Source organism: Pecten maximus, chromosome 5 (assembly GCF_902652985.1).
Source record: "Pecten maximus chromosome 5, xPecMax1.1, whole genome shotgun sequence".
Taxonomy (NCBI): Eukaryota; Metazoa; Mollusca; class Bivalvia; order Pectinida; family Pectinidae; genus Pecten; species Pecten maximus.
Genome location: NC_047019.1, coordinates 20662277 through 20685194, shown reverse-complemented (window position 1 = coordinate 20685194; position 22918 = coordinate 20662277). Strand labels below are relative to the sequence as shown.

The following is a 22918-nucleotide window of genomic DNA, read 5'->3' as shown; positions in this document are numbered from 1 at the left end:
ACAGACTGTACCACAGGGTAATATAAAACTATGACCTAGCTATGTAATACAGACTGTACCACAGGGTAATATAAAACTATGACCTAGCCATGTAATACAGACTGTACCACAGGTTAATATAAAACTATGGCCTAGCCATGTAATACAGACTGTACCACAGGGTAATATAAAACTATGGCCTAGCCATGTAATACAGACTGTACCAAAGGGTAATATAAAACTATGACCTAGCCATGTAATACAGACTGTACCACAGGGTAATATAAAACTATGACCTAGCCATGTAATACAGACTGTACCACAGGGTAATATAAAACTATGGCCTAGCCAAGGCCTTTCTGCTAGTTTCATACCAATGCTGGAATCCTGCTGTAAAACAGTATTGATCATCAAAATCTCTGGCAAACTTGTATGGTATCAGGCAAACATCATCTATTTTGTAAGTTTTTCATTCAATAAAATCTCCGTGATAGGATGTAGATTGTGTAATCAGAGGTGTAATTGAAGCACAGCTCCTGTTACTATAAGTTGCTCCATACAAAAAATCATTCGATTGAGATTTGGTTTATTCCGTAATTATGGCAAACTATATTGGTTGCCGCGGTGAAAGTGTCCCTGTGGTTTAATATGGTGACACTGCCACTTGTTTGGTGTCAAAGATTTAATCAGGTTTTTTTTTTTTTTTTTTTTCAAAAAGTACCCAGCATATGTTCATTAAATTATTTCACAAGAGATTTTACCAGTGCATCGCTGTGGGATTGCATTGGGAGCACACGACAATCATCTAATGGTAGATCTGAAAGCTTTTGCCTTGGCTGCTTGTATGACGGTTAAGTCATCCAAGACTTGCTATATATAGAACAGTTCCATGGCAGGAAGGACTGATTCTCTGACAACCATTTTCTGTAGAATTTAGCGGAAAGGCACCTTTGGGGAATGTACGGATAATGGCTGAGTACATAAAGTAAGCATGTATTGTGTTGTAGGGATAGCGATATGTCAGCCATTGATTGTGTGTGTGAGGCTTCATCAGATCAGACCGTCATACAACGGATTATCCATGGCTACACACGTGTACTCCGTGCGTTGTCTCCCTCTGTTTACATTCGAGAAATGATAGTGTTTTCATTCACATGGTTTAATGCCTTTTCTATTGTATTTGAGTTCTCTATAGGGAATGATGGTGATATGCATGTTTCAACAATGGTCGGTATGGTTTGTTTGGCAGCCATCCCGCACACATACTGTTATTTATAAACATCCTCAGTCAAGCGTAATATATGCATATTGTCATAATCATCAATGAATTTAAAAGGAAATTTTCTGATTTGTATCTCTGTATGACTACAATACTGTGTCACATTGACTGATCTATCGACGGTGACATCAGGAACGATTTCTTCTCCGACCTTTTATTTCTTGTATAGCCGTCTTACTGTAAACACGTAGTATAACAATATCAGACTTCGTTACATATACACGAAGATCAGGTTAATCTTATAACAGACTTAATACCCTCTGATCATGCGTATCATAATTCATCATATTTGACCACTCATATTATATCGTTATACTGGTTATTCTGGTCCAAACACCTAATACTTTCTCGCTGACCACAGGTGTGACCACTGATGGCGATTCTTTTACTGGTCATTCTAATGGGACATCCAATACATTCTCACTTGACCATGATAATTCCTCCCATCTTAACAATAGTTACGTAGGTCCTGATGGTGTCCAATCTGGCCTTAATTTGTCTGTAGTCTATAAGTGTCCAAGGTTATGCTCTCTGTCCACAGGCGTTGGTCCAAAGCTGCTGACCAGTGGAGACAGTTCAATAATGAGATGACCGAGCTGAGAGGCTGGCTGGACGATGCGGAGAGACAACTCCGGATGCTGGCTGACTCCGGAGACCGAGATGCCATATATAATGTAATTACCTTAATAAAACTATTGACCTCTGATTACTATTATGTCTGAAACTGATCCACAACTGTACACTGCTGTTTGATTTATAGTGTTACTCATGTCAAAATATTTACAATAACTCGTGTGAGCCTGGATCGCATTGGCAGGAAATTTAGAAACATTCTGGATCACATGACAATAACGTGACATCATTTTGGAGTGTGACCTAAGTTATGTCAATGGTTCTCGTGTCATCTAGGACATAGACATATATAGCTATGTATCAGTTAGGTGATTAGAGTTTAAATGAACTCATCAAATAAATATCTGATCTCGTTACAGTTAAAAAGTATTCTAACATTTGACAGTATGTTTAAAATTATACTCTTTCTGTATTCTGAAATTGAATTAAAAGTTATTGCACAAACGATTTCTAAAAAAAAAGTCCATAACTAAATTGTATCATTATCATTTGAAAAAAGTGTAAACAAATTGTGCATGCGCATGCTCGCTGTAGGAAATTCAGATAGAACAAAGATGGCTGATTCATGAAAGGTTGTTTCAGGAGGTATACAAATTTCATTTTACCTAAATAGTATTTAAGGTCTTTAATAGAACCTTATTAATATATTTGCCAATCATTGATATTGATACTCAATGAAACACTATGAAGATGTTTAAACAAAGAAATTTAGGGTCAGTTGGCCATCACTAGTCCGAAAATGAAAGGGAGGGGCACCACTACCTATGACATACATTTATGTATGTTTACTTTTGCAGAAAGTTGCACCATTTTTGGCCGGTTTAAACAAGTTTCTGAAAAGTCGTGATTATTTTGCTATCTATCAAAAAAATAATAGGTACTTTGACTATATATTGTTTTTGAGAGGTAACCAGCACATCAACTGTTTTAGTATGAAAAAAAAAGAAAGTACATATAATCCATAGTCATGATAGACCTTCCCAGGCCTGCTAGATTTACATTCCCAGTCACAGAAATGTAAAGGAAATGATAGTACACAAGCTGGCTACCAAAATAAGGTCCATTTTGTTTACTTTTCATGTAGCCTCATTTTCACAAGTTTCTATTTGAATTGAGATAGAAATTTCTGATGTAAACAGCGATGTTGGGAATTTTCACTTTAATATGAAATAATTTCAGTTTAGACTGGTGCCAATTAACATCCTAAATAGCTCTCTGTATCTCAGATAAAAGTCCGAATGTCTACATATATTCACAGGTGATATAATTCTGTGATTCATACTTACCAGGGAGTTTGAATTCCGATAATTTTTGTGTCACCTGAGAAGCATGATGGACACTTAGGGATCACTTTGTTGGGCGTCATTCTCAGTCACACTTCAGTTTTCCAAACTTTTTTTCCTGACCATTTGCCACATCTATTTATTACTTAGTGTGCGGCTTTTTCATAATAGATTACAGTTAGAGTTCGAACCCCATGTCAATATTCCATTTTTGCCCTTTGCACATAGGAAATTCTGGTAATTACCTGTTTTCCAGACCTTTTTTCAATACCACTTGCTGCATCCATGTATTACTTGGTGTGTGGCTTTATCAGATTAGATCAAAAATCTAGTTTGAACCCCATGTCAATATTACATTTTTAGGCGCACATAGCAATAAGCGCCAGTGAGCTTATGGTATGGTGCATGAGTGGGCATCCATCGTCCATCCATTGCTATAAGCAACTGGGAACTGATATTTGGTCAGGAGGTACATGGGGAAGAGTTCAGGTTTACTCATATAAATGACCTCTACCTATTTTCAAGGTCACAGGGGTGAAATATGTTAAAAACTTCTTCTCAATTAAGTTCTAGAAGGTCCAGAGTGCTGATATTTTGCCAGCGTGTACCTATGGCAGAGTGGTATAAGTTTCCTTATATAAATGACCTTGACCTATTTTCAAGGTCACAGAAGTTCCAGCAGACCCATGTGTACAATATTTTGCCAGCAGGTTACAAGGATTCATTGCTCTAAAGATTCAGTATACAAATGACCTTGGCCTATTTTCAAGGTCAACATTGAGATATGTGTCCTTTTCATGTGCACAATTTAATGTATACTACATCTGATGTACAACATGCTCTAGTGAGTGGGTATAATGTTTGATATAACAAAGACATGGGTATTTCTTGTTATTTCAATGCATTATCTCAATTTGACAATGCAATTTTGCAAAATCCACATTAATGCAATGCATCAGTGGGTCATATCTTCTCTTTTAGAAATATTGTAAACCATTCCTAAAACATCACTAACATATCACGGTAAACAGGAAAATCAAAAGTAGTAATTTTGCCATAATTAATATCTGGTCATGTGAGCAATTCATGCCCTTTGGGCCTTTTGTTTGCATGAGTTATGGCCCTTCGAACTTTGTAAATTTGCAGAATTAACTGTTTTCCTGACTTTTTTTTGGCTACCACCCGCCACATCATTTTGTAATTTAGTATGTGGCTTTGTCATCATAAATTTGAGTTCAAACCTTCTCTCAGTATTTGCTTTTTTGCTGGAGTTATGGCCTTTTGTTCATTGGAAATTCTTGTGATTACCTGTTTTCTGGACTTTTTCTCTTTGCTTGCTGCATAAATTTGTTACTGTTATGTGGCATTATCATATTAGATTTCAGATTGAGTTTGAACCCATGTAAAAAATTCTATTTTTGCTGGAGTTACTTCCCTTTGCACACAGATAATTATCAGTTTTTCATCCTTTTTGTGGCTTGTCAGGAAAACAAAACAATGCTTTTCATATGATAACCTTGATATTTTCAAAATGACACCCTTTCCATTAAGAAAAGCGCAGGCGACACATCCACTTCTGTGGAATTCTAGTTATTCTCAGTACAACGGGAAAACATTGATGTTTCTTAACACTTTAATAAATATTGAATCTATAAGGGTCTGTGTAAGCCATTTGACATAATCCAGGCCACTTCACTGTCAATTATTCTCTCTGGGACCTCCTGGTGGATATGACCTGCTTATGTAGCAATTATCTACGTTCAGTAGTTTGTGTGATGGTGTTTTAGATATAACGTCTCTGATCTTTGTGTTATCTAATTAAAGGCTGCATAACAAACCACGGGTATAGATTACCGATGATGGCGGTTGGTGTGTCATCAACAATATCTATATAATTTAATTCTGGTTCATTCGTGGTTTGTATCTAAAAGATGACTCAACAGAGGACATTTTATTTTCTGTCAGGCAAACCAAACAGAATGTTGTGGTTCTTTTGATAGAGAAAGTAGGTCAATGCATAGATACAAATTTGATTTTATAATCCTCTTTAAACCCTTGTTTTAAAAAGAGCGAGTATACAGTATAAAGAGGGTCCATCTATCTATCCACAAACTCTGTTCTAGGTATCACCCATTCTGTTTTGAATAGGATCTTCAAAATTTGTTTGTTATTGACATATACCAGAATTAGGTCACTGCAACAGATGCTGTTTGTGATGGCTTTCAGATGTGTTAAAATCAAAGTTCATCATTTTATGATACAAATTACTTCAAAATTATAATTTATTGGGTTAATTATTTGGAGAGTGAGGGAATTCATTGAAAAATTTATCTTTAAAAAGTGTAATTACAAAAGTAACGGTGAAGAATGGAAGCAGGAAACCTGAATGCATGAGCTCTGCTCAAAATTATTTCTTATTTTGATTAAAAAATAGAAAGAAAGAATTTTTTCAATAAAAATTCTAAAAATGAAAAAATCATTGTGTTTATTTTATATATTTAGAAATAAAGACATAGTCAGTTAACTGCATTTAAACATTTCACTATTACAGCAGCTGGAAAGTGGGATAAAGAACCAACAAGGTACGGTCAACAGTATGAACGCTTCTGGCAACGAGATAATCCGTCAATCTGCAGCCATAGACGCAGCTACTCTTAGGGGCAAACTCGAGTCCCTGAACCAACGCTGGAAAAATATCTGTACCGCTGTTCTGGAGCGGCACGATCGGTATGTGAAAAGACATTTCTTGAAAATATTTTAGTACATTATCCTGAAATATAAGACTATGAGTTGATCATTACTAAGGACATATGAATATATACCTCTTATCCTTTTAATGACATAAACTGTCTTGGTGTGAGTTGCATCCTATCTCCATGAAGAGTTATCAGGGGGAATAACTCCACTCCATCAAAATTTTCATGCTTGCATGATGCTGCATCTTTTGGCAGTCAAAAAAAACAACAACATTAGAATCCATTAAAAGATGAAAAAATATATTACCATGGTTGTCTTCATTAGTTAAAAAATAACTACCAAGAAAAATTGAATTCGAAGTATAAGTCAGTTTAATTTTTAAGGGAGATAACTCTGATTCAAAGAAAGATTATGTGTTAGATAACATGAATCCTTAACTTTACCTGAATTGTGAAGATTAGCTTATAAACTGTAATTTATACATAACGATATGAATATAAGACTTACTTCTATGTCATGATGATTTATTTTATATGGTACAGTCTGCTATTTTATCATGTTTGATCACTTAATCATAATCATAAAAATTTTATATAACATTGTATTGATGTGTATGTACTGTTATTATCACGGTAGGGAGAGGGCTTGTATAGGCTATACGTGTTGCCTAATTCCAATTGTATTGAAGATCTACACAATCAAATATTCTGAAATCAAAAATATATCCTTAACTGTAAACTTATCCACATTTTATGTTTCAGGTCTGAGACAGAGAGTGTTAAAACAGTAGATTTTACTTTTGACATGGATGAGTTATTTTTCTGGATAGATGAGACTGAAAATATTCTGTCCACTTTTGTGATATTGGAAGAGGATGCCTTAGAGGAACTCCTGGAAAAGATGAGGGTATGTGTTCTAGAGGTCGTGTATATAGGTTACCGAGAAAATAAAAGTATTTTGTAGGGGTCATGAAAAGTCACAAAGAAAATAATTTAAAAAGCTTTTGTAGTGGTTATGAAAGTAGGCCAAGTTTACAAAAAAAAAAAAACTTTAAAAAGATAATTTAACCCTTAATTATTAGTGAAATCATGAAATTAGGTTGGTATTGTAGAGTTTAGGAATGTAAATGTAAGGTTATAGAAGAAATACTATCACCTTGTTATACAGATTAGGAAAGTAGGTATAATTCAGAGAAAAAATAGGATAGATTTTAAGATAAATTGTGTTAATGATAGTTTCAGAGTAAATAAGGAAAGCTAAAAACGGCTAAAAAAAAATCTTCTTTTTCTGAGGGTCAAATAAAGTGACAATAGTTCAGAATCCTTATGAAAATGAAAAGTTATAAGTAACATGGCGGGCAGAAATATAAATAAGAAATATAATAAAAATGAGGTTAATTCATCTAGGTTTCATTTAAAAATGACAGATTTGTATAGAGGGAAAAAGTATGGAAATTGAAGTTACACTGTTACAGAAAAAATGAGATTTCAAGAAGATAGCCTCCGGGTAATAAAGAGCTGAGTTATTAGGTCATGTAACTGTTGTAGATAGTAGATTGGGGCTATGACCTGAATTACTTTGAATGGATAATATATGTTTGTGTAATGTGTATCGCCTATATACTATTTAAAGAGATTATATAACTTCAGGTTGACAAGTACCTTACAGGATACATTGCCAAAGAAATTGGTTGTCATTACATTGAAGAATCGGATATGTTGGATTAGACATCCTTATATATCTGGTCCAACATTTTATCATTCATATTTGACATAAACTGGTAAATTCTCTAACCGTCATCCTCTGTTACAGGACCGGGAGGATGAGATTTCTACAAAACAACAGATTCTAGATGCTATTAATAGAAATGGCCATTCCATGCTAAAACAGGAATCTATGTCTGTAGAAGACAAGGAAAACATCGGAAAGGATCTAGAGAATCTCACTACTAGGTTTGCCAAGGTAACAACAGTTATCTCCCTTACATAACTTTTAGAGAGCACCGCAGTTCTGTGTGACCAGAATGTGTTGATATGGAAAGAATTTATGTATTCTCAATTCCTCGACCTGCTGATCAGTTTTGCAATAAAATTTACTTTACATGTTATATCATTAATAAATTAAATGTCATATTTTTTTCTGAAACAATATAAGAACAGAGCTTTTAAGAAATATTGACAAAAATGACTGAATAGCACAAATTTTTTTAAGCGTTTTAAAAAAATATCATAATATAGATATATCAGTGATGTATATATATATATATATTTGTCTCGAACCAAGGTTTCGAATGAACTGCCTGACCAGATCAAGGTGATGGAGGGACGACTACACAAACTACGTACATTCCAACTAGAGATCGATGAACTACAGACGTGGCTCGAGTCCACACGACAAGTACTCGAGTTACAACAGAAACCGTCCGGTCTGGATGAGACGGACGCCATCATCCTTGATCACCAGGTAAGGCAAGATACAGAGAAAAATAATGACTTAACTTAGTATTTAATTGAATGATCATGGCAGATTATTGGGTTCCATTGTCAGCATATTCTGTCATACTAGTGAAGAGTAAATTGTAAATTTAAGCTGTTTTCCTGACATTCAAACTTGGATATAGATCTATATTAAGATATTTTTTACTGAATTTATACAAATCATTATAGTTTCATTTTCAAAAATTACTGGAAAGATTTGTTTCATTACCTTAAAATCTATGTTAAATGTATACTTTAGGGATATCCCACAAGTGGGATCGAATATAATATAAATTGAAATGAATATTAATGTGACCTTTTGACCTCCAGCCGACCCCTGAGGCCCTGGTGGTGCGACAGGCCAATGTGGATAACCTTAACCTGCGTTACAGTCAGTTGATGGAAGAGAGTGCCCAGGATGAGATCATCGTCCCGGATACCATCCAGCAACAACTCAACAACCTCAACGCTGATTGGCTGTTAGTAAAACAACTCACAGAAAATGTGAAACCTCCTGTAGAGGTCAAGGTCGAGGAGGTACTCAAACAAGGTAGGTGACCAAGCCTTGGTATGATACTCTCCAAACCCCCCGTAAAATGGTGCCATTGAATGGTCCAAAAGATTATTTAAAAGGAAATGTTGAGGTCTAGGACAGTCGTATGATTCTAATACTAATAGAGTCCTTTCTTCCAATAATTTTTCTTCAATACTGTTCGAGTGATGTCCCCTTTCTTTTTTCAACATGGTGCTGAATGCTGTGTCTTTTCATTGAAAGATCTTTGGGGTCAATTAACTGATATTGTAGTATTTCTTTAGTAATCAACTTCTCCAATCTGGCCAAGGACACAATCTTGTCTGGTCAGTGAAATCCCTCCTTTAGATCCAGGTAATTTTTATACTTTTATGTCCCCGCCATTTTCAAGTCTGTCTTTTATATCAAACCTATGATTTTTTCAACAGTTCAGGCATATGGAGTTATGGATACATATTAAAATTAGCATTTGGCTGAAAGTTCTAGATTATATCAGTACTTTTATTATCTATTACAGTAAAAGTTAGTCAGGTGGAGCTACACCAGAGTACAACCAAGACGACACAAATAGAACTTCACCAGACATCGCCCTGGCCTGACTTTGACAAGTCCCTGGCAGAGCTCCGTGATTGGCTGACACTTCTGGAGAGAATGCTGAAGTCACAACGTGTCACAGTCGGCGACATCAAGGACATTGAACAGATGATACAGCGCCAGACGGTTAGTCTCATGCCAATCTATGTCTTTATAAAAGCTTGCCTTTGTCTGTGTCGTTATAGAGCTTGTCTTGGGTGCTGTTGCTTTAGAATATTTTTATCAAAATAGTTTTGGTGCCTTTAGGATTCAAGAAGGATTTTGTAAAAGAAAATAATTTGATACTAAATTGTTGATTACTTTGGTTTTATTATCAAAAATCCATTTGCAAAAGCCTGTATGTCTAACTAATCCAGCTCCTGGCTGACTCAAAACTATCTTAATATTGGCTTTGCTTGGTAAAGGGAGGTAACTCTTGAATCCATTTAGACACCAAATATTTTGTGTAGAAATGTTTCTGTGTGAGTAGCAGCAGTCATACTGTATACAATGATGTTGCACGTCATAATATACATATATATATCTCAATTAATTTTATTTCATTTTGCACATCATAATATTTTTGTACTGTAGCATTATAATGTTATGTTAGAGGTGGTGAAATGCATTTCATGTAACCCTAATCTTATAATGTATAATCATATATCATATTGTTAATCATTGCATTTATTGTGTGTTGTAGTAATTGTGCTGTGTCTTTAATCAAGTGATTCCTTACTAATTTGTAACAAAAGCATTTTCCAAATCATAATTTGTTCTTTTTATTCGTTTTTGGAATTTTACTTGTGTTTTTAGGTCACCTGAGACAAAGTCTCAAGTGAACTATTCTAATCGCCTTTTGTCCGTCGTCGTCCGTCTGTAAACAATTTACGTTTTCAACTTCTTCTCCAAAACCGCTACACCAAATTCAATGAAATTTGGCCGAAAGCTTCTTAAGGTGCTTTACCAAAATTGTGAATTTCATGACCCTTGGGTCTCATGTTTGCCCCTGGGGAGGGGGTAAACTTTACTATAGTGTATATAGGGAAGTCACATTTTTGACAATTATTTGTTGGATTTCTATTGAAATTCATTCTAACTTGGTTAACATTATCAGTGTGGGATGACTGTATGTTGGTATGCACATGTTGGCCCTGACTGACCCCCAGGGCCTGGGGGCGGGGCCAAAAAGGGTCAAATTGACTAAAACTTAAAAAATCTTCTTCTCTACTCTCAGATATGGTGGAGTCAAACACTCTTTATAGATGAAAGGGTCTTAAGGTGCTTTACCAAAATTGTGAATTTCATGACTCTGGGGTCTCACGTTTGCCCCTGGGGAGGGGGTAAATTTTACTATAGTTTATATAGAGAAATCACATTTTTGACAGTTATTTGTTGGATTTATGAAAGCTTAATGGTATGCACATGTTGGCCCTGACTGACCCCTTTAACTGATGGGTCGGGCTAAAAAAGGGTCAATTAAATTAACTGAAATAATTCAAATCTCAGGTGACCGTTAAGGCCCATGGGCCTCTTGTATATATGAGATATTTAATTTGATTTATATTTTGAACTCATCGCTAGCAACTATATCTATAGATATTCCATAGTGATATATATCTGTACAGGCTTTGCTGTTTTGATAAGGATTTATTGGGTTCCCTTCAATTAATTAATATCTATAGTTGATATCATGATACTTTAAAAATAAGAAAGCTTTCCCAGATTTATGTCAAGGTTTCTCAGATTTATCCTCATCTTTTAAAGACAAATTAGAATTTTAGGAATACACACTTATATACTTCCATATTCTTCTAAGTGCGTGTTTTGTGTAAAATACTGAAATAAAAAGGAACCTTATTAGTACTCTCTCATCATGAAATTTGGAAATTAATCAGTCAGTCGTGAGATTTATAGGCAAAAGAACTTTGATAGTCAATTGTATAATAATATAGATATTGTGATATGGGAACTATTCAAAATTGCAACTGTTAAAATTACTTCTGAAAATATGGATCCTAATATTGTGTTAAGAGATCTAAATATCAATAATTTTGAAGTAAAATTTAGCTCTGTGGAAAGTAGGTCTTTCAGTCTGTACAGCTATATGTCCATGTATAGCCTATACTAGTATTGCGATCATTTCTTTGCTTTGCCGTGTGATTACTAATCTTTTGTTTGCTGACTGCTCCGTGTGCATCCTCAGTCTCTCCACCTGCAGTCCTCAGACAGCGACAGCAGTTTGAATCTGTCGGAACATGACCTTAGTGCCGTCGACCTTGACCTTGGCGATGCTCAGGCACTTGTACATGATATGTCTCAACAGCTCACGCACCTACAGGTCTGTGGGGACTTTTACTTTAGTTGTATTTTTTTCTGCTGATTAAAACAAGCAAGAAAATGAAAAAAAAATTACAGCAAAATGGCACCATGCAGCTAGGAAAACTAAAGCTTTCATTGGTGGAGGTGTTTTTATAAACTTTCTACCTTATAGTGCTGTGAATGTGTGAGGTTGGTATGTTTCTCTGTAGTTCTACGTATGGCACATTGTAATAAAATACTCTTTTCCTCAGAGCGTATTGATTGTAATCAAATTATAAAACATTAATTTATACTTTAATGATTGAAATTTGATATATAAAATGGAATTATGATATTTTACATTAACTTTGTGAAACTTTAAAGTTTTCTTTGAAATTAATAATTCACTGATTTGAAGTGAATGTTTTGATGATTACTTCCAGAAATATCTCAGCGCTACACTGCTTTTTACACTGCTTAGAGGCATTCGCACTTAAACATTATAGCATTTTAGGTCTGTAGGTATGATATAGTATATGATTAGCTACAACAGTACCATCCTCCTTCCAAATGATGAATTTTATTTCAGGAACTGTATAGCATCAAGCTCTCAATACTTAAATCAAGTCAGAAGATTTTATAAATTAACTCACATTTACCATTATGGAAACAGGAACCAAGCATGATTTCAAAGCATTTTATTGAACTTCATAAAACAAAAGATTTCGTAAACTTAATTATCTATGATAATAATAAATTATTTGATTTTCTTAAAATTCATCAATCAATATATGTTGATCGATATTCAGGTCTTGAAATTGTGTAGATAGTTAGATTTGGTGTGTTACATGGTTATAACAAACAGAGGGGTAAGTAGATGTTTGGGGGGTTACACCATCCTATAGAACACCAAGTGACACGATGAGTTTGTGTATGGTGTTGGTTAAATATGATCAGGGCTACGTGGTTAGAAGTAGGCCTACGCTAACACGATTACCAGAGAACATATCGACAAATAATGATTCTCCAGTAGAGCTAAACAAATTTATGGCTATGTCTTTCTCCTGATGTCTTTAAAATATTACATTTTAATTGATTTAGTTTTCTAAGAAACATATGTTATGATACCAATATCAGGATTGGATTGTGAAATATAATCCAACCACTTGATTGGTGGAGAGGGGTTGTTACTGTTGGTAAAATGAGTCAGCGTTCAGATACTGCAAACCACGGTATTTACTTCTGTGATTCAAAGTCATGAAATTTAAACTTTAATGAAGTTTAAAATGGAACAGTTGAAATTGTACTCTTGAATAGAGTTTCAGAATGCAATAAAATGGAAGCTTTCTTGAACTCACAAAATTGTTAAACCCTCAAAACCTATACAATGTAAGAGACTCTAGGGGATCCTGTTGTCAACAGAATGTTTGTAACAATGAAGAGGTGATTGTAGTGTTTTGGCTTGTAATATAGGTATTTAAAAAAGGTTTAACAGAAAATATACTGGAACAAATGTTTAAGGATCTAAGTTTAAAGAAAGTATTAAGGTGATTTAAGATGATTGCACAAAAGACACAAGATATTATTACCTTTCATTACAAATTAAGATTTAGATATAGGAGAGCAAAAAGAACGAAACTGCACCATACAGCTGTCTTCTAAGACTGGTCAGTGATTCTTAAGGACCTGGAAGTGTGGCCATATAGGCGACAACAAAGGAAACTGAAAATAGAATCAAAATGTAGATGGGGAGGTGTAATAGCTTCATAATTAATACTTCATTTCAAAAGAACATCAAGAACATGTACATATTTTCAACTGTGTGACCATTAAAATGTGACAGGCAGGTTACAGCAAACTTCAAGGACTTAGTCCAAGGTTGTATTCAATGTTAATTATGTTTTATGTTTCCGGAAAGTATAGTCATTGATTTATACAGAATGTAAAAGTTTTGGACAGGTTGTCTCCATCATTGTTCATTAGGATTGGTTTGGCTCCTTACCCCGTCATAGCACCATCGCTCACATCGCCCCGCTTAAACCTTTTGCCTTATTCTCTCCCCGCTGTTCTCCTCCTACCATCTTTACTCGTTACATCACCCCGACATCAGCACAAAAAGTTGAATTATATCAGATCCCTGCTGCCTGACTCAGGACATTTATATCTGTTTCATATGAGTCTTTTCGTGTCATTTTTGGCAGAAGACTACTCACTTGTTTAGGGATAGTGCATGACTGTTTGAGCCAATTTAAATTGGGAATGGGCTTCTAGTCCCTAGAACATGCCTTGTATTACAACACGTACGTCGCAGAAAAGTCTAGCGTGCATGTGTTTGTCACAGTGGTATAGATGCATGTGGTATGTTTTTATCCTGGAATGACGGTACGCCAAGTTTTATATCCACACTAGCCCCTAATACATCTTTAGAGATGCAGCCGTTTTATTTGGTAAAAGTTGTGTAATGTATGAGAAAACTGTGAACACAGTTTTAATGTGCACAGAAACATGCAGGCACTCTGAATATTTTATATGGTTGTAAACAGAATTTCCAAATCTACAATTCCCACAATGCATAACTAATCAGTTTCTGATTTTAGCTCTATTCATATGTTCTTGTAGCACCTTATTTGTTTGGTAGAGTAACATTTCATATTGATTGTAATAGACAAGTATGTTTGACTCTAGAATAGAAATCGGTCTGGAGACATTTGTAGCATTATTTTAAAGTAATTAATGTTATTTAAACTCTACAAGCCTGGCTGAGACGAGACGAAATGAAGTGAAAGTGTGAAGAAATCCCTCTAGTCACCATTAATGTGATGTCATTCATTATAGAATGTTTCAGCGCCGAAGATTTTTAAAACCATAGCACATTAGCTGTACAGTTGTAATAACAAACGGTCTGCTGTTGGTCAATTACACATTCAAACAGAATCAATAATAGACTTCATTTGTTTCAATAAAATATTCTCAGCACTGATCAGATAATAAAGTTTACAATCCAAATAGCTGCCCTGAATATCTTGTCCTTTTCACAGTAATCCTCCCTTTTAGTTCTGAAATTAGATCAATGATATGGGTGAGTTTGAATTAAATTCTGGTCCCATTTATAACTGTTTGGATGTTCATTTAATCTGTTTGTGATGGGGGAGTCCTCGATTTGATTGATGTAAGAACCCAGGGTCCCCCATTTCCTTTCCCCAAATGTTATCAATGCTTGGAGGATTGAAATGAGGAAGACACTGTTGATCCACTGTGGCATAGTAGAGGGAATTGATGTGACAGACATGTTGCTTTTGAATACAGAAAGTCATTGAAACCAAACATTTGAGTGACTAAGACCTGTTACATTTGCCTGTTACAGAACGTATTACAGGATATGGAGACAAAACGACCACAACTCGAGGACTTGCTCAATGCTGCAGAAAGTCTTCAGAAAAATGCCAGTGAAAGTGAGCGCAGAACTCTAAAGGAACGAGGTAAATGTTAAAGACTATTTGTCATTTAAGGATTAACATGCTTGTTTGAATTAATTATAAAAGTCCTGAAATTTGTGGCATTGCAGAAAATTATGTTTTCTGAATAATGTACTATTTCTTTGAATTTGATTCTTTATAAAAGGAAATAAATGATATGTACATTATTTGTTATATGAATATTGAGATAATTTACAGGCATAAACAAATTTTGATTATCTATTGTTCAATTTTATTTGCTGTGAAAAAAGCAAAAGGCACAACAATTCCTAAAATTCTGTGTGATTTTAAAGTAAAAGACTTTGAAATCAATATGAAAATCAACTTCTTTATTTAAATGAATCCCAATCATATCTGTTCAATTGTAGCTGAGAAGTTGCGGGAACAATGGGATGAGGCCTATGTCCGTGTGAATCGACGGAAGAACCAGTTGGATGACATGCTTCTGGAATGTCGTCAGTTTGACGAGATACATGCAGAATTTGAGCGCTGGCTTTTACAGGTGGAGGATGAACTGGAAAAAAATCCAGTAGATCCTCGTGCCCAAGATGTGGATCAGCAGATTGCCCAGCAACAGGTGAGCAGGCTAAGTCTAGCAACTGTATCATAGATACCCTGTTATACCGATATAATGTGTCACTTAAATTTAGTGAAATAGCCATACTTTTGGTTATTTTGCATTTTGTCATTTATAAAACACTAGCTAGGCTATATATCTGAGATGATAAGCTGTAATATTTACACTGTTCTTAAAAACAGGTTTACTGAATGAAAAGGAATATATTTGAAAATGAGTGTGAAGGAAGTATATTTGTATTTGTTATGCTCATGAAGTGGTCAGATGCATATACTCGCTCTTGGTCTTCAGACTTGCAATGTTTCTTTATTAGAATTGATAGAACTCTGATAATTAGAGTTACATTGATATCAAACATCACTGCTGTGCGGTCATATTGGAAAACTGTATTGTATTTCCCAAAACTGTTTACATGTTTTGAACTTATTATAGTTTGTATATAGCTTCCTTTCCATCAAAGTAGGAGCAGAAACATAAGTTTCACAAACGTTCTCTAATAACTTTAGTCATCATTCAAGTTACTTAGTAGCTTTATTGTCCAGTTTTGTAGACTATTATTTTATTGTTTTGATCTAGGCTCTACAAAAGGAGGTTGACGAGCGACAGAGAATTATAGACAATGTCAAGAAGCTAGCGAGCAAGCTGATTGACGAGTATAGTCATGATGACACAAGTCACGTGAGACTTCAGCTAGAGAAGGCCATGAACCGATGGTCAACGCTATTACATAAGTAAGTCCTTCAATCAATGCCCTATCTACTACACAAGTTAGTCATTTTAATGACACCATCTACTACACAAGTTAGTCCTTCCACCAGCCCCATCTACTACACAAGTTAGTCCTTCCACCGGCCCAATCTACTAACAAGTTAGTCCTTCCACCAACACCATCTACAACACAAGTTTGTCCTTCCACCGGCCCAATCTACTACACAAGTTAGTCCTTCAACCAGCACCATCTACTAAACAAGTTAGTCCTTCCACCAGCACCATCTACTAAACAAGTTAGTCCTTCAACCAGCCCCATCTACTACACAAGTTAGTCCTTCCACCAGCACCATCTACTAAACAAGTTAGTCCTTCCACCAGCCCCATCTACTACATAAGTTAGTCCTTCCACCAGCACCATCTACTAAACAAGTTAGTCCTTCCACCAGCCCCATCTACTACACAAGTTAGTCCTTCCACCAGCACCATCTACTACACAAGTTAGTCCTTCCACCAACACCATCTACAACACAAGTTAGTCCTTCCACCAGCACCATCTACTAAACAAGTTAGTCCTTCCACCAGCACCATCTACTACACAAGTTAGTCCTTCCACCAGCCCCATCTACTACACAAGTTAGTCCTTCCACCAGCCCCATCTACTACACAAGTTAGTCCTTCCACCGGCACCATCTACTAAACAAGTTAGTCCTTCCACCAGCCCCATCTACTAAACAAGTTAGTCCTTCCACCAGCACCATCTACTAAACAAGTTAGTCCTTCCACCAGCACCATCTACTACACAAGTTAGTCCTTCCACCAGCACCATCTACTACACAAGTTAGTCCTTCCACCAGCCCCATCTACTACACAAGTTAGTCCTTCCACCAGCACCATCTACTACACAAGTTAGTCCTTCCACCAGCACCATCTACTACACAAGTTAGTCCTTCCACCAGCCCCATCTACTACACAAGTTAGTCCTTCCACCAGCACCATCTACTACACAAGTTAGTCCTTCCACCAACACCATCTACTACACAAGTTAGTCCTTTCAACAGCACCATCTACAACACAAGTTGGTCCTTCCACCAACACCATCTACTACACTAGTTAGTCCTTCCAACAGCACCATCTACAACACAAGTTAGTCCTTCCACCAACACCATCTACAACACAAGTTAGTCCTTCCACCAACACCATCTACTACACAAGTTAGTCCTTCTAATGACACCATCTACTACACTAGTTAGTCCTTCCACCAACACCATCTACTACACAAGTTAGTCCTTCCACCGGCACCATCTACTACACAAGTTAGTCCTTCCACCAGCACCATCTACTACACAAGTTAGTCCTTCCACCAGCCCCATCTACTACACAAGTTAGTCCTTCCACCAGCCCCATCTACTACACAAGTTAGTCCTTCCACCGGCACCATCTACTACACAAGTTAGTCCTTCCACCAGCCCCATCTACTACACAAGTTAGTCCTTCCACCAGCCCCATCTACTACACAAGTTAGTCCTTCCACCGGCACCATCTACTAAACAAGTTAGTCCTTCCACCAGCCCCATCTACTAAACAAGTTAGTCCTTCCACCAGCACCATCTACTAAACAAGTTAGTCCTTCCACCAGCACCATCTACTACACAAGTTAGTCCTTCCACCAGCACCATCTACTACACAAGTTAGTCCTTCCACCAGCCCCATCTACTACACAAGTTAGTCCTTCCACCAGCACCATCTACTACACAAGTTAGTCCTTCCACCAGCACCATCTACTACACAAGTTAGTCCTTCCACCAGCACCATCTACTACACAAGTTAGTCCTTCCACCAGCCCCATCTACTACACAAGTTAGTCCTTCCACCAGCACCATCTACTACACAAGTTAGTCCTTCCACCAACACCATCTACTACACAAGTTAGTCCTTTCAACAGCACCATCTACAACACAAGTTGGTCCTTCCACCAACACCATCTACTACACTAGTTAGTCCTTCCAACAGCACCATCTACAACACAAGTTAGTCCTTCCAACAGCACCATCTACAACACAAGTTAGTCCTTCCACCAACACCATCTACAACACAAGTTAGTCCTTCCACCAACACCATCTACTACACAAGTTAGTCCTTCTAATGACACCATCTACTACACTAGTTAGTCCTTCCACCAACACCATCTACTACACAAGTTAGTCCTTCCACCGGCACCATCTACTACACAAGTTAGTCCTTCCACCAGCACCATCTACTACACAAGTTAGTCCTTCCACCAGCCCCATCTACTACACAAGTTAGTCCTTCCACCAGCCCCATCTACTACACAAGTTAGTCCTTCCACCGGCACCATCTACTACACAAGTTAGTCCTTCCACCAGCCCCATCTACTACACAAGTTAGTCCTTCCACCAGCCCCATCTACTACACAAGTTAGTCCTTCCACCAACACCATCTACTACACAAGTTAGTCCTTCCACCAGCCCCATCTACTACACAAGTTAGTCCTTCCACCGGCACCATCTACTACACAAGTTAGTCCTTCCACCAGCCCCATCTACTACACAAGTTAGTCCTTCCACCGGCACCATCTACTACACAAGTTAGTCCTTCCACCAGCCCCATCTACTACACAAGTTAGTCCTTCCACCGGCACCATCTACTACACAAGTTAGTACTTCCACCAGCACCATCTACTACACAAGTTAGTCCTTCCACCAGCCCCATCTACTACACAGTTAGTCCTTCCACCAGCACCATCTACTACACAAGTTAGTCCTTCCACCAGCCCCATCTACTACACAAGTTTGTCCTTCCATCTGCTCCATTTCTTACACAAGTAAGTTACTTAGAAAAGTGGACTTTGAATATATAGAAAGAGCAACATCAGAATTGTTTACAATATCAAAAATGTGGCTTTGACTTCATATTTTGATATAGTTCAATGGATGCCTGTGCATTATTAGAATCAGACTTTATAAGAATATGAAAAAGTCCTGATCAAAGATTTCATAAGCATATTTTGCTTAGTAGATTGTTATGCTGCACATACCTCAAATTTGCAACTCATGCTATCTGATTAAAATACAGATCATCATTATACACTACATTATGAAGATCTGACAGTGGCTGGTTAGGGGTCGATATTCAGATGACCTTTCAATGAACCAACCTAAATACAACTGGGAAAAAATTGCCAGAATCGGTTAGTGTTTCTCCTGGGCACACATCATAGATGGTTGGTTATTGATAATGTCTGAGTGTTCCAGATGTCAACTAAACTAAGATGGTTACACCCATGGCCAGCCATTTCACACCCATAACTATAAATGTTCAAGTATACATAGTTTGTGGATTTTCTTTCATTATAAGGGACATTACCCCTGAAGGAGTGGGAAAACATGGATCAGAGGCTGATCAATGTTTTCAACAGTTTCGATAACAAGAGATGCTTTTTGATTGGCTCAAAAAATTGTGTTATATGGTAAGCATTGAGGTCAACACTACATGACCCCTTACCGCCCACTATCAGACCTTCACAGCATGGTGTATAATGATGATTTGTATTTTAATCAGATTGGTAATCCACACCACCAGATCACCTTGCCAAGATTCTATAGCATCTTTTAAATACTGCTCCATCTCAACCTGTATAAGAAATAAATATATCCCTTATCATGTATCAAAATCCTTGTAAGATTTTTATTGGCAATATAATAATTAACTATAGAATCTGAACTATTAAATCTCTTTTATTCGGTAAAAAGTTGTCTTAATGTTTCTCTTAAAATGAAAAATCATGTTTTCTATGCAGTAGTCAGCCATGGTTTATAGCAATAAAGAAGGATTTCCCTTCGTTCTATGATGGTTCTTATTTCTGAGAAATGAGTCACTTCTCTGACTTGTAAGCCCTAGAGATCACGAGCTGGTGGTGCTAATGTCTCATTTAATGGCTGATTGTGAATAAAAAAAAAGAACTTCTCCTGATTTACTTAGCTGTGGGGTTTACATAATATAGTTATGTTACATCCATCATTGTTTCGTATCATAACCTAGGCCTTTGTTCTATATCCTTTGTTCTATAGCCTTTGTTCTATTCCCTTTGTTCTATACCCTTTGTTCTATTCCTGTTGTTTTATACCCTTTGTTCTATATCCTTTTTTTTTCTATACCCTTTGTTCTATATCCTTTGTTCTATACCCTTTGTTCTATACCTTTTGTTCTATAGCTTTTGTTCTATACCCTTTGTTCTATACTTTTGTTCTATACCCTTTGTTCTATATCCTTTGTTCTATACCCTTTGTTCTATTCCTGTTGTTTGATACCCTTTGTTCTATACCATTTGTTCTATACCCTTTGTTCTATACCCTTTGTTCTATACCCTTTTTTACTATACCTTTTGTTCTATACCCTTTGTTCTATACCCTTTGTTCTATACTTTTGTTCTATACCCTTTGTTCTATATCCTTTGTTCTATACCCTTTGTTCTATTCCTGTTGTTTGATACCCTTTGTTCTATACCATTTGTTCTATACCCTTTGTTCTATACCCTTTGTTCTATATCCTTTGTTCTATACCCTTTGTTCTATGCCTGTTGTTTGATACCCTTTGTTCTATACCCTTTGTTCTATACTTTTGTTCTATACCCTTTGTTCTATACCATTTGTTCTATACCCTTTGTTCTATACCCTTTGTTCTATACTTTTGTTCTATACCCTTTGTTCTATACCATTTGTTCTATACCCTTTGTTCTATACCCTTTGTTCTATACCCTTTGTTCTATACCCTTTTTTACTATACCATTTGTTCTATACCCTTTGTTCTATACCCTTTGTTGTATACCCTTTTTACTATACCTTTTGTTCTATACCCTTTGTTGTATACCCTTTGTTCTATACCCTTTGTTCTATACCCTTTGTACTATACCTTTTGTTCTATACCCTTTGTTCTATACCCTTTGTTGTCACTGATGAAGTAGAAAAGAACCAAATTGAGGCATCAAAATGTAAGATAGTAAGAAATACCCTATGGTTACTTATACTGATGGGGATCTATTTTTCCTCTATTCGCGGCCATTTAATGTAGCCCAAACATCAAATGCCAGAAAGTATTTATTATTATACACTGAAATGTATACAAGTGTTTACTTATAATGTTTATAAGACACGGTTTTGTGAATTAGGTGTGACTGAGAAAACTGTGAAATATTAGTACTGTGAAATTTAATAACTGTACACTAGAATGATTATATTAATGTTCATTCATTTCTGATCAACAGAAAAATAACAATGACCAGAAGTATGTTATTGTCTTTTTATTGCCTTTATACAATGTAATCAGTTCAGATAGGATTACCTTATACTGTAGGGTGGCCATGCTTTCACGGTCCAGAATTCAGATTGGCTACGTCTGACTTTTGGCTAAATGCTTTGAACTTTTGACTTTGATACAGAGGCCATCAAAATGACAGAATTACCTGATTTGACGGATACACAGCATCAGTTTTGATACTTATTCGATAGAATTTCAATATCATTTGTGGTAATAAAATGTGATACCAACCAGAACTCACTGCTTTGTTTGGTATGGAAGCACGTCCTCCATACTTTGGCCCAGTAAACAACGTCACACAATTCATTGGTATCATCCATAGGTCTAATTGTGGACATGACAATATTATCAACAGATACGTCTTATCAGTCCTCTGAAGAAACTGGTGTTTTGCAGTGAATCTGTCTGTCACTTTATCCTGTCCACCGCACACTCTATCTCCTACACTTCTTGTCACCGGAACCTTGTAATTAAGGCATTGGTGAAGTGAGATAGTGTCATGTACCAAACATTTTGACCTTTGACCTTAAACAAAGAAAAAGTTTGTCAAGGCTCTGCTTTCAACACTTCTTGTTGCCAGAACTTTATAATTGTGGCAAAGGTAGACCTAAGTATAAAGCAGTGTGAGTGTGTCATGTAACAAAATAAGGTCACCTTCGACCTACATTTTGACTTTTGATGTTTAATTGAAGGGAAAAAAAGAAGATCATTTTTGGCATATACAAATGTAATTTTACATTTGGAGGTGGACTTTGATAAATCAGAATTGTCTTGTTCTTTGAAGATTAGTGATTCTTGTTCTTGTAGATATCTATATAAGTTATGGTTATCATTTGTTGCTAGGCTAGCATACAACATCAAGACACTGCAGAACAACCGAAACTCTATTCAACAACTGGACACAACGTTGGACGGTTTCACCCACTGGCTGGGAGGTATAGAGAACAGCTACCAACGCCTGTCTGACGAAACCTGCAAGGAGGAAGTACGACAGAACGAGGACCTCTGTAGAGAGTTCCTGGAACAATTCAGGGTAAGTCACTCAACTATAGATACAGCAGATAGA

The 22918-nt window shown here is 36.3% G+C and overlaps 1 protein-coding gene across 3 annotated transcripts in view; it reads left to right on the top strand.

Moving 5' to 3' along the window:
- The window catches only part of LOC117327467 (dystrophin-like), a 336112-nt gene that overhangs the window by 204680 nt on the left and 108514 nt on the right, over positions 1-22918 (top strand). For 2 of the 3 annotated variants that reach the window (XM_033884469.1, XM_033884470.1), the window contains exons 39-50: positions 1800-1932; positions 5726-5901; positions 6633-6777; positions 7684-7833; positions 8155-8334; positions 8679-8898; positions 9398-9600; positions 11660-11794; positions 15119-15233; positions 15599-15807; positions 16384-16538; positions 22696-22885. In XM_033884469.1, coding sequence (XP_033740360.1) covers positions 1800-1932; positions 5726-5901; positions 6633-6777; positions 7684-7833; positions 8155-8334; positions 8679-8898; positions 9398-9600; positions 11660-11794; positions 15119-15233; positions 15599-15807; positions 16384-16538; positions 22696-22885 — 2011 coding nt within the window. The remainder of the gene's footprint in view (positions 1-1799; positions 1933-5725; positions 5902-6632; positions 6778-7683; positions 7834-8154; positions 8335-8678; positions 8899-9397; positions 9601-11659; positions 11795-15118; positions 15234-15598; positions 15808-16383; positions 16539-22695; positions 22886-22918) is intronic. The other variant, XM_033884471.1, reaches the window with a different exon arrangement.